The sequence below is a fragment of the Sus scrofa genome, chromosome 4 (genome assembly GCF_054392235.1).
Source record: "Sus scrofa isolate SSC_HxYL_T2T_F1_AM1 chromosome 4, Sscrofa_HxYL_maternal_Yorkshire_Landrace_v2.0, whole genome shotgun sequence".
Taxonomy (NCBI): Eukaryota; Metazoa; Chordata; class Mammalia; order Artiodactyla; family Suidae; genus Sus; species Sus scrofa.
In genome coordinates this window covers 81,494,173-81,506,975 of record NC_139386.1, presented here as the reverse complement: position 1 = coordinate 81,506,975, position 12,803 = coordinate 81,494,173, and the positions used below count along the sequence as shown (strand labels likewise).

The window sequence follows — 12,803 nt, the reverse complement described above, 5'->3', positions numbered from 1 at the left end:
AGAGCCTGGGAAATTGCTTCTCAAAGTATTTTCAATGAACAGGTCATTGCAAACCGTGGTTCTCTGGGCCTAGAGTGTTCACATGAACACTCTGCTTTATGGTGGGTACCTGCTTTCCTTCCGGAAGTCTGGAACATTCTAGCCAGAATATGCCTATGTAACCAGCCTGGACAGAAATCCTGTATGATGAGTCTCTAAGGGGCTTCCTGGGCAGACATGTCACCCACCTGTTGCTGAGTTTTTGTTGCTGGGAGGAAAATAAATGTAGCTGTGTATGGACTTTGACTATTGAGTTTAAGTTTACCAGAAAATAAGTCACTTTTCTGAGCTAATTATGGTTATGGTAACATGTTTTCTGACTAGTTACTGCTTTCCACTCCCTATTACGCAAAGATTGAGATCAAAATTAGGAATTCGCCTTGGCTTTTACTTGAACTTTGAAAGAATTTTCTTCAGCGCTGGGTTCCTAGGAACGGAAAAGCCATGTCTGTGTAGGATTATCTCTTAGTTAAGATCTGAATATTTAATAAACTGCCAACCTGTTGTTCCCATTTCCTCAAACTGCCATAAATCATAGATCGAAGCTTCCAAGGTCACAGACACCGTTGTCACGTTCATCTAACTTCTGAGCCTCAGGATCCTCAAGCAAAGGCAGCCAGTTTCTGGTGCATCTCTCATGCATCAGGCGTGAGTCACCCCAAAGACCCTGATACTGTGCCCAGCAGCCTGAGCCAGATACACACCCAAGGAATAGGAGATAAGTGTCAAAGGAGCGCCGATTCCGTGTCACGTAGAAAGAGCAAATGGGAAGGGAATGTGGGTGGAGTTCTCCCACACGTGTGATGGAGACATAGGAAGAGATGCATGCAGCTTGTTTGGCTAATCAGACCCCATATCAGTGTCTGAAAAGCCAGCTGAACTAATATACACGACAGTGGCATATTTTTTAAAGCTTGCAAATAGCATTCATTTAATGTTATTAGTCTTCATATTAATTAGCTATTACATTTAAAAAATTAATTTTCAAGAGTTCCCTGGTGGCTCAGGCGTTAAAGATCCAGTGTTGTCACTGCAGCACTTTGGATCACTCCTGTCACTCGGGTTTGATCCCTGACCCAGAAACTTTTGCATGCCATAGGCGTGGCCAAAAAAATTAGTTCTTTACAAATATTTAGTGAGACTAAGTATGCAAGCCTTCCATAAGCAACTATATATTTGCTTTTTGAACATGCCTGCACTAATTTAAAGCATCTTGATCTGACAATTAAGACGACTAACCCAAAATACAAAAGAAAAAAAAAAACTAACCATGATAAGTTTCAATAAATTTGAAAACGATGAAATGAATGGTTGTTTTTTTTTTTTTCAGAAAATGAAAAATACCATCTTGACTCAGAGAGAGGAAGAAACTGAGAACAGAAATCAAAGAATAAGTTGAGGGAGTTGCCATTATGGCTTAGCAAGCTAAGAACCTGATATAGTGTCCATGAGGATGCAGATTCGATCCCTGGCCTCACTCAAGGATCATAGGTTGCAGATGCGGCTCAGATCCTGTGTTGCTATGCCTGTGGTGTAGGCTAGCAGCTAGGGGTCTGATTCCACCCCTAGCCTGGGACCTTCCATATGCTGCAGGTGTGGCCATAAAAAGAAAAAAAAGAGTAAGTTGAAAACACAGTCAACAGGCCACTCCTGAAATGTTCTGGTAACTTCACTGGCAAATTCTAAATATCTTCAGGGGAAAATTCCTTAGAAGAAAAGAAAGAAAGATAGATTTTAAAGTTCTCATAAAATGCTGCAAAATCAACTTCAGCAGTATAATAAAAGAATAATCATCTTTTTTTTTTTTTTTTAAAGGGCTGCACCTGCGGCATATGGAAGTTCCTGGACTAGAGGTGAAATTGGAACTGCAGCTGCAGGTCTACAGCACAGCCACAGCCACGCAGATCTGAACCAAATCTTCAGCCTACACCACAGTTCAGGGCAACACTGGATCCTTAGCTCACTGAGTGAGGCCAGGGATCGAACCTGCCTCCTTATGGATACTAGTCAGGTTTGAAACCCGCTGAGCCACAACAGGAACTCCAAAAATAATCATCTTTTTAAACCTAGTAAGAGTTTCCTTAGTAAGTTAAGGGTGATTCAGCATTAAGAAATGCATTAAGTGTGATTCCCTTCATTAACTGTTCAAAGGAGGTGAGTCATACGATCGTTTCAGTAGATCTTTTTTAATGTGATACAATTCAACATTTTAGAAACTTTATTAAGGAAAATTTTCAAGCACAGATAAATGTAGAGCAGAAAGTATAATGAATGCCATGTGCTAATGACAAAACTTCAACCATTGTAAACACTTTGCATATCTCTATAGTCATGTTTTATTAACACTTTTACCTTCCTCTCAATCACTCCCATTTCACCACAGCTCAGCAAGGCCTGGGTATTGGTGACCACTCCCACCGCTAAACACCCCAACACTAGTCACCGAGTAAAAGCCATGCCTGTTGACTTAGAATTATGGTAACTGAGAAATGATAGCTTGTTAGTAAATTTTGTAGGAATGGCATATATTTTGTATCCTTGCTTATTCAAAGCATTAAGATTCTAAATGGTTTAAGATGTCAAAGTTAAGGAACCATGTGTAAGAATTTCAAGGAAAGGGAGTTCCCATCATGGCGCAGTGGTTAACAAATCTAAGAACCATGAGATTGCAGGTTCAATTCCTGGCCTTGCTCAGCAGGTTGGGGATCCAGCGTTGCCGTGAGCTGTGGTGTAGGTTGCAGACTCGGCTCGGATCCCGAGTTGCTGTGGCTCTGGTGTAGGGCAGTGGCTACAGCTCCAATTGGACCCCTAGCCTGGGAACCTCCATGTGCCTAAGGAGCGGCCCAAGAAATGGCAAAAAGACAAAAAAAAAAAAAATTCCAAGGAAACATACAAGAAATTGTAATGATATTTAGGAGGATAATTAAATAGATTATAGGTCCAAGTTGAGACTCCACAAAGATGAGCTGAGACATAGAAAACTGAGAAAAGAAATGAGGAATTATAAATTAGGACAATGGTTACATCCCAGGATTAATCCAGTACAAACAGCAGAAGATCGTAATCCTTGAACAGTATTCAATGCGGAAGAACACACTGGAGAAACATGTTACAACCGTATGCAGTGCTGCAAATTTCAACACAGTCTCAGCAACATACACGTCTGGTTTTATCTAATAAAAGACTTTCATATTCAAAAGAAGACAGTGATTATATATATATATATTTATATATATAATCTTTTCCAGCAACCATCAAAAAGGTATAGGGTCATCAAAAAAGTGAATGGATAAGCACATTGTGGTACATCTATATGCAAAGGAAAACTGCTCAGAAATGCAAAGGAACGAACTGCTAGTTCACACAACAATCACAAAATTAATTATCCTGAGTGACTGAGTGAAGGAAGCCAGACCAAAAAAGAGTAGGTATTGTGTGATCCGGTGCTTCTAAAATTAGAAGATGCAAATTGATAATTAATAGGAAAGAGCAGACCAGTGATTGGGGGAGGCAGATGCAGGAAGGAGGGGAGGACACGGGTCCCCAAGGGACGCGAGGAGACGTGACCTTGAGGATGTGGTCCCGACCAGGGTGGCGTTTTCGCAAGTACATACATGTGCAGTTTACTGCATGTCATAGACCTCGATAAAGCTGTTTTCCAACGTGTGTAAGAACAGATTTGGATGGGGTTTTCCTCTGATTTCTGAAGTCTGTTTTGAGTCGTGAGCAACCTTATGATGCTCTCTAAGAATTTGCTCACCAAATCATTAAGATTCTTCCAGGTATAGTCAGCCCTCCACATCCTCAGATTCTGCATCTGTGGATTCAACCAAGCTCAGATTTAAAACACTCGAAAAAACATTACAGAAAGTTCCAAAAATCAAAACTTGAATTTACAACTATTGCATGTGCAATGATTTACGTGGCATTGACCTTGTATTTACAGCCTTTTAATTACCATTTACATTGTGTTAGGTATTACAAGAAATCTAGAAATGAGTTAACGTGTACGGGAGGGTTGTGTAGGTTACATGCAAACACCACACCATTTTACGTAGGGACTTGAGCATCTGTGAATTTTGACATCCTGGGGGTCCTGGATGAGTACGGAGGGACGACTATATTTACAAAGAAATAGGTAAACACAAACAAAATCTGCTAACTAATAAAATAGGCTGGAACGACTTCTACCATGTATATAAGAAAACTTGTTTAACTTGGTAAAGTTATCTTCTCCTAGAACCCTCCAACACATATCACACATATGTGCAAACTTTTGCCAGTTTTCTCATGAAAGTCATGAAGAAAAATGTTCTTTTTAAAAAAAAAAAAATGTGTATGGCCCTATGCACTGATATGGAAGTGCCTTGGCCAGGGATTGAATCCAACCTACCCCAGATCCTTTAACCCACTGTGCCAGGCCAGGGATTGGACCTGCACCTCCGCAGCAACCTGAGCCGCTACAGTTGGATTCTTAACCCGCTGTGCCACAGCAGGAACTCCAAAAAGGAAAGCTCTTGCTAGTGTTTCTATTTTCAATATTTACTGAACTTCCTGGCCAATGAAATAAGACCAAAGAGAAGATGTTTGTACCTAGGAAAGGGACAGAAGGTAAACAGGTAGTGTAATTATTTAGCCACAGTATGGCCCTCTAATTAGAAAATGAGATTCTGGGAGTTCCCGTTGTGGCGCAGTGGTTAACGAATCCGACTAGGAACCGTGAGGTTGCGGGTTCGGTCCCTGCCCTTGCTCAGTGGGTTAACGATTCGGCATTTCCGTGAGCTGTGGTGTAGGCTGCAGATGCGGCTCGGATCCTGCGTTGCTGTGGCTCTGGCGTAGGCGGGCAGCTGCAGCTCCGATTGGACCCCTAGCCTGGGAACCTCCGTATGCCGCGGGAGCGGCCCAAGAAATAGCAAAAAGACAAAAAAAAAAAAAGAGATTCTAACAAGAGAATTAACAAAAAGACTGCTGGAACTAGTAAGAGAATTCAACAGAGAGGCCGGAGAGAGTGTCCTTAGCTTCCTGGATTCCAAAAGAACTCTTTTGAAACATGGAGGTGGGAGGGGGTATTTACAACAGCAGCAAAAATTGATCTACAAAATGTTCAGGAAGAGACCTATTGGAATATACAAGTCCTGTTTTAAGAGCACTCTTAAATTATACACAAGACAGGGTTTAAATGAATAGATATTTCATGTCATGCTTGGGGAGACCCAGACTTGCAAAGATGCTGGAATAGGAGTCCCTTGACATTACCTCGTCACGATCCTTCCTTCTTTGGAGAAGCAACTGGGATTTTGTTTTTAATGAGGCAAGTTGCATCAGTACCTCGTAGAAAATGAGTTACCTGGAGCATCTTCTGCTGAAAGTCTTTTTGTTTGGAGATGGGTGTTTGGAGATGGGGCTGGCTTGTCCTTGGCCCTCCGTGTCCTGAATGAAGTGAAACCAGACTCTGGCTCCACTAAAATGCCAGTGAGAATGTGATGCCCAGGGGAGCTGGTCTTTGACCCCACCCGGGGACATTAAATGGGGTCCATTTGGAAGGCTGGACCACTCTGGCCAAACACTGTGGATGAGCATTCTGAGTGTTATTCTGGCTGTGGATGAGGGACGTCCCTCCGACAAGGCTCCCACTCTGTCCTGGGATGCGGGGGGATCAGTGGTGTCTCTGTAGCACCAGGACGCAGGTTCAATCCCTGCCCAGCACAGTGGCAGTGTAGGTCACAACTGCAGCTAAGATCTGATCCCTGGCCCAGAAACTCCATATGCCGAGGGGGGGAAAGAAAAGGGCCATCAGCCCTGATAGGTACCGTGAAACAGGTGTCATTTCTCATAAATATTTCCAATAAATCCAAAGTGCTCCTAATCAAAATTCCCACGCAGTACTGACTGGCTGATTCCAAAATTCAACTGGAAGAACAAACAGGCCAGAACAATTAAAAAAACTGGGGGGGGGGTTTTACTTGGTAAAGAGAATTTAACCTACCTGATGTGAAAACATACAATAAAACTATGATAATTAGGGAGTTCCCGTCATGGCGCAGTGGTTAACGAATCCGACTAGGAACCATGAGGTTGCGGGTTCGGTCCCTGCCCTTGCTCAGTGGGTTAACGATCCGGCGTTGCCGTGAGCTGTGGTGTAGCTTGCAGACGCGGCTCGGATCCCGCGTTGCTGTGGCCCTGGCGTAGGCCGGTGGCTACAGCTCCGATTCAACCCCTAGCCTGGGAACCTCCATATGCTGCGGGAGCGGCCCAAGAAATAGCAACAACAACAACAACAACAACAACAAAAAGACAAAAAAAAAAAAAAAAAAAAAAACTATGATAATTAAAAGTTCAGTAGCATATAAGTAGGAATTGATAAATTTAATGTTGGAATAGAATAAAACATTCAGAATGTAATCCCAAAGGCCTATTTAAAGTTCTTTCACGTGGCTTTGAGATATATATATATCTTAAATATATATACATTTTTTGCTTTTACTCCAGTAACAAATTCAATGAAAGAATCAAAGGTAAAAGTGGACTCGGTAATTTCTTGTTTCTTGTGCTGTGTTTATATTTCTTTCAGTCGTTCCTGTAGTTCTCAGGAAAGGGTAGGACTGAAAGGGTTTCTGATGGTGCATTGTCCTCCAAAGTGGGCCAGGGCACTGTCCCTACAGGTGGCAGGACAGGTCTGGGCCACTGTCCACCTTGGTTTTCTGGCCTCGGGCAGCCACGGCCCAGTGGTCACTGCAACTGCCCTGGGGACTTGAGCTGTTGGGGAAATATACTTATTGTAGGTCCCTGACAGCTGAGGGATGTGAAGTCAGCGTCTGTCTCCTGCACTGAACTGTGTGCCTTAGGGACCTGCTGTGCGTCATTTACTCCTAGAATTTATCACAGTGCTTGGCAGATTCTAGCCAGTGAACATCGTTTGGCAAATGAATGGATTTGAAGCACCAGCTTTTACCAGAATTAGCAGAAATGACCCGGATGGAGTCACACTGCATTTTCTCAAAGAGCCTAAAAACGGATGGGGGGTATCTCGTCGTGGTTCTGCAGGTTAGAAACTGACTAGCATCCATGAGGACACAGGTTCGATCCCTGGCCTCGCTCAGTGGGTTAAGGACCCAGCGTTGCGGTGAGCTGTGGTGTAGGTTGCAGTCGCGGCTGGGATCCTGTGTTGGCTGTGGCTGTAGTGTAGACCGGCAGCTGCAGCTCCAATTGGACCCCTAGCCTGGGAGTTTCCACGTGCCACGAGTGGGGCCCTAAAAAGACAAAAATATAGAGAGCCTAAGACGGACTCTGGGCCTTTCGTGGCGCTAACTCTGCCCCCTTTTCTTTCCCTCGTGCAGCCGATGGGGTCGGAGCGGATGGAGATGCGGAAGCGGCAGATGGCCGCATCCGCAAAGCCCTCATCCCCGGGCCCAGGCCAGCCCCGCGGGGGGAGCCGGGGCTCCAATGCCTGCTGCTTCTGCTGGTGCTGCTGCTGTAGCTGTTCGTGGTAAGGTTTGCAGCTTTTTTATGAATGCTCTCCCGGTTGGCAAAGGGTACCCCCGAAGCGCCAGCCTGTGATGAATGCCACAAGTGCTTTTTGAGCAAACTGCTGTATGCCCGACTCTGATTTGGGTTCTGTGAAGGCCAATATCGATAAAAACAAAAACAAAATTAAAAAATGTAAAAAACAGGAAGAGGCTGCATCCTAGCTCTGGGGAGGCTAATAGTCAAATCCCTGAAAGCAGGCTAACACATGTCAAGGAACTGAAGAACCATCTAAGGCAGCTGGTGATCGAATATTAATATTTGGGCACAATGGATGGTCAAAAAGGAGTGCCTTGAGGCCCGAGTTGGTGATGAAGACTTTGTGAAGGACTTAGAATTTAATCTGAGTCTTAAAGTTTAGGATGATGGGGAAGGAGCCAGGATTTTATCTTCTGCTGCTGCTGTTTTGTTAATTTTATTTTTTAATAAAGATGCCAAAATATATGCTTGACAGAGAAAAAACCTAAAGATATAAGCTAACTTACTAATAGGAGAAGAGTCACAATCATTGCTTAAAAAAAGAGATAGAGGAGTTCCTGTCGTTATGCAGCGGAAACGAATCCAATTAGGACCCATGAGGTTGCTGGTTCAATCCCTGGCCTCACTCAGTGGGTTCAGACTCCAGCATTGCCGTGAGCTGTGGTGTGGGTCACAGACGCAGCTCGGATATGGTGTGTGGCTGTGGTGTAGGGCCAGTGGCTACAGCTCCAATTTGACCCATAGCCTGGAAACCTCCATATGCCATGGGTGTGGCCCTAAAAAGACAAAAAAAAAAAAAAAAAAAGAGAGAGCCAGGGCTTGACCATTTGCCTCACTGTTGAAAGTCTGGAGAAATGTCTGTGACTTACACCCCAAAATCACAGGACCGTTGGGGTGGCTTTCTGAAATCTTGGCTATGAAATGTGCTTGGTGCCAACCAAATGTGTGCATAGTTTTAGGCAATTAAATTATGAAGTCGTTTAGTCTTGGCTGCCAGTGGGATTAAGAGCCCACCCTCCAGTGAAAATTGTAAAGCAGTATATAATTCAAAGATTCTGGAGTTTCCGTCGTGGTGCAGCGGAAATGAATCCAACTAGGATCCGTGAGGTTGCAGGTTCGATCCTTGGCCTCGCTCAGTGGGTTAAGGATCCGGCGTTGCTGTGGCTTTGGCTTAGGCCGGCAGCAACAGCTCTGCTTAGACCCCTAGCCTGGGAACCTCCACATGCCGCTAGTGAGGCCCTAAAAAGACAAAAAAAAAAAAAAAAATTTCAGTTATTTAAAAAAGAATAGACATATCTATAGAGACAGGAAGTGGGTTAGTGTATGTCAAGGCCTGGGATACTCGGGAGATAGCGTATAATGAGGGGTGACTGCCGCAGGTGTGGGGGGCTTCTTTTTTATTTTGGCCACACCTGCAACACGTTGAAGTTCCTGGGCCTGGGATCGAACCCTCACCACAGCCGTGACCCAAGCCCCTGCAGTGATAATACTGGATCCCCAACCTATTGTGCCTCAAGAGAGCTCTGGTATGGGACTTCTCGGGGTGATGAAAACGTTCTGAAATTCATAGCGAGGGTTGTACAACCTTGTGATTTTGCTAGAAACCACTGAATGGCTCACTTTAAACAGGTAACTTAATGATGTGTAAATGATGGTTCAATAAAGCTATTAAGAAATTAATAGCCCTTGCTATGGGTGTGGCCCTAAAAAGACAAAAAAAAAAAAGTTCTTATAAAAAAAAGAAATTAATGGCCTTCATAAGTACAAATAAAGTTAGAAGTTAGAAGATGAGATGGAAGTAAAAATTCCACTTATACAACCACAAAAATACTTGGAATAAATTTACAAAGAAAGGCACACAAGGTGTAAGAGGAAACCAACTCTTGAGAGATATCATACACAGACATTGAAAAACTTATGGTCTCCAGAGGAGACAGTTTGGGGGATGGGGGGGATGTGCTTGGGTTATGGGATGGAAATCCTGTGAAACTGGATTGTTATGATCATTATACAACTACAGATGTGATAAATTCATTTGAGTAATTTTAAAAAATAATAATAAAAAAATAAAAATAAATTAATTTAAAAAAGAGAGAGATATCATAGAGGTTTTGCTGGTACGCTTTCCTGGTTTTCTCTCATACTTTTGTGTGTGTGCCTGTAAATATGTAAAACCTCCATTTTCACTGGAAAACAATGTCTGGAGAATGCATACCTTTTGCAAGGGGTGGGAAATGAAACCCCAAATTCCTGAAAACCTTACCTTTTTACTACTTCCTCATGGACATGTTTTATGAAAATTATTATTCTCAGTGTAAACTTTCAATTAGCATAGACCACAGCATTATAAATAGAATTTATTTTGCGAACACTTGGTTTTCTTAAAAAAACAATGCAGTGTCATTCTTTTCAAGAAAAGAAAGGAGTTCCCATCATGGCACAGTGGTTAACGAATCTGACTAGGAACCATGAGGTTGCAGGTTCGATCTCTGGCCTCCCTCAGTGGGTTAAGGATCTGACGTTGCCGTGAGCTGTGGTGTAGGTCAAAGACTCGGCTCGGATCCCGCATTGCTGTGGCTGTGGCTCTGGCGTAGGCGGGCAGCTGCAGCTCCGATTCAACCCCTAGCCTGGGAACCTCCATATGCCGCAGGAGCGGCCCAAGAAATAGCAAAAAGACAAAAAAAAAAAAAAAAAAAAAGGAAAGAAATATTCTTTTTTTTTCTTCCATTTTAGGGCTGCATCCACAGCAATGGAGGTTCCCAGGCTAGGGATCCGATCAGAGCTTTAGCCGCTGGCCTACGCCACAGCCACAGCCACAGCAATGCGGGATCCGAGCCGAGTCTTTGACCTACACCAAAGCTCACGGCAACGTCGGATCCTTAAGGCACTGAGCGAGGCCAGGGATCAAACCTGCATCCTCCAGGATCCTAGATCCTAGTTGGGTTCATTAACTGCTGAACCATGACGGGAACTCCCGAAATAATTTTTTTCTTACTTTTTTTTTTTTTTTTTTTTTTGCTTCTTAGGGTCGCACCCACACCATGTGGAAGTTCTCAGGCTAGGGGTCACATTGGAGCTGCAGCCATAGCCACACCAATGCGTGATCCAAGCTGCATCTTCGACCTCCACCACAGCTCAGGGCAACCCTGGATCCTTAACCCACTGAGCGAGGCCAGAGATTGAACCCGCATCCTCATGAATGCTATTCGGCTTTGTTACCACTGAGCCACAACAGGAACTCCACGAAAGAAATTCTACTTGCTAAGCTGAGTTCCCTGAAGTCCTTGTGAAAACACCCTCCTTGATGCAGAATGATCTCCACTGACACATGTGTCCTGTTTCACGCAGCCTCACCGTTAGAAGCCAAGAGGAACAGAGGCTCCGGCCGGCTTCCTATGAACTCAGAAGGGCGGATCTTCCCACCTGTGAAGAAAGGTAGACTCTCACATTGTTGAGCTCAGTAAATGGACAGAAATGCCAACCTTACTATTTTTTTCTACCAGCTCTATTGAGATATAATTGACGTCCAGCACCATGTAAATTTAAGGTGCGGAGGACAATGACCTGACTTACATCCACCATGAAATTATGCCCACGATAAATTTAGTGAACACCCATCATCTCAGAATTCCTGACCTGATTTTTTTTTTTTTTTTGGCATTATATGTTTCAATAGAACACAGAGTTTCACAGTTTCTCTAACTGCAGTTTTATCCTATCAAATCCTAATGTGGCATCACATTTTCACTCTGTAGAGTTCTTTTGAATTCACTGTGTGGCCAGGAGAGAGATCAGTTCCATTATTCATCTCTTGCCTGTTAATTGCAAATATAAATTGATGCCTCTTGGCAAAACAGATGACATCATTGTATTTTTATGTGATGTCCTTTTTAAAATCAAACAACATAATGACACACAAGTTGAGTTTTCAAGATGATTTTAAGTCTATTTTTTTCTCAACTATAAATTGGTACTTTAGCTAATGTACTATTTTTATGCATTTTGAAAACAAAGTTGGGAAAAATACAAATTACTTTCCATAATGCCAGATTTCAAAACTGTCTTTTTTCCTTCCTGTATTGTCAATGGATTCATTTTCACTTACCTATTCTTATACCTCTTCTTTGTATTATGTCTATATAATTGCAGATACTGGACAAATATAGTAAAAACATTGTTTAAATAGATCTTGTACTGAACTTATTTTCTTTCTTCCTTTTTTTTTTTTTTTTTTTGTCTTTTTGCCATTTCTAGGGCCACACCCGTGGCATATGGAGGTTCCCAGGCTAGGGATCGAATTGGAGCTGTAGCCACCTGCCTACGCCCAGAGCCACAGCAACTCGGGATCCAAGCCAAGTCTGCAACCTACACCACAGCTCACGGCAACGCCGGATCCTTAACCCACTGAGCAAGGCCAGGGATCGAACCTGCAACCTCATGGTTCCTAGTCGGATTCGTTAACCACAGCGCCATGACGGGAAATCCTGAATTGCTTATTTTCGAAGGGGGAAAAAACAAGAAACCTAAAAGTGTACTGAGGATATTTTCTTCATTCTTTATTTATTCTTACCCAAACATTGAGGTCTGGGTATTAAAATCTTCCACAGTTCATGAGTCTGTTCAGCACAGCTTTTATCTTACTTCTTGCAGCTCTGGGTCCTTCTGGAGCCTGAAAGCTCACATCTGTTTGCATCCACCATCTGCCACGGGCACTTAGCAGGCACATTCTGCCTCTGTCTGCCTCCAAGTAAAACGGGGATGATAATAGTTTGTTGTGATTCAGCCAAAGAAGGTTGTAGTGGACACTGAGGAACCGTGAAGCACTGAGAAGAGAGATGAGAGGGAAGGGTTGCAGGTGTATATTGGCCACTGTTCGTTCTCGGTCATGTCCAGTGATATAAAATGACTTTCTCCAATCTGACCCCCTTTGCTTCCAGTTGTTTGTTTGTTTTTTTTTAGGGCCACACCTGCCGCATATGGAGGTTCCCAGACCAGGGGTCCAATCAGACCTGTAGCCTCCGGTCTACACCAGAGCCACAGCAACGCAGCATCCGAGCTGTGTCTGTGACCTACACCACGCTCTCGGCAACGCTGGATCCTTAACCCACTGAGGGAGGCCAGGGGTCGAACCTGCAACCTCATGGTCACCAGTTGGGTTTGATAACCACTGAGCCACGACCAGAACTCCCTCTTCCCGTTCTATTTGATGTTAATTTTATTCTTATTTGCATCTGCCTCACGTATCTTTGCCTGTTTTTTTT

General features: G+C 43.5%; 1 protein-coding gene across 3 annotated transcripts in view; it reads left to right on the top strand.

Moving 5' to 3' along the window:
• Positions 1 to 12,803, top strand: part of RGS20 (regulator of G protein signaling 20) — a 68,401-nt gene that overhangs the window by 46,231 nt on the left and 9,367 nt on the right. For all 3 annotated transcript variants that reach the window (XM_085022383.1, XM_085022382.1, XM_001927277.6), the window contains 2 exons: positions 7,377 to 7,525; positions 10,891 to 10,977. In XM_085022383.1, coding sequence (XP_084878509.1) covers positions 7,377 to 7,525; positions 10,891 to 10,977 — 236 coding nt within the window. The remainder of the gene's footprint in view (positions 1 to 7,376; positions 7,526 to 10,890; positions 10,978 to 12,803) is intronic.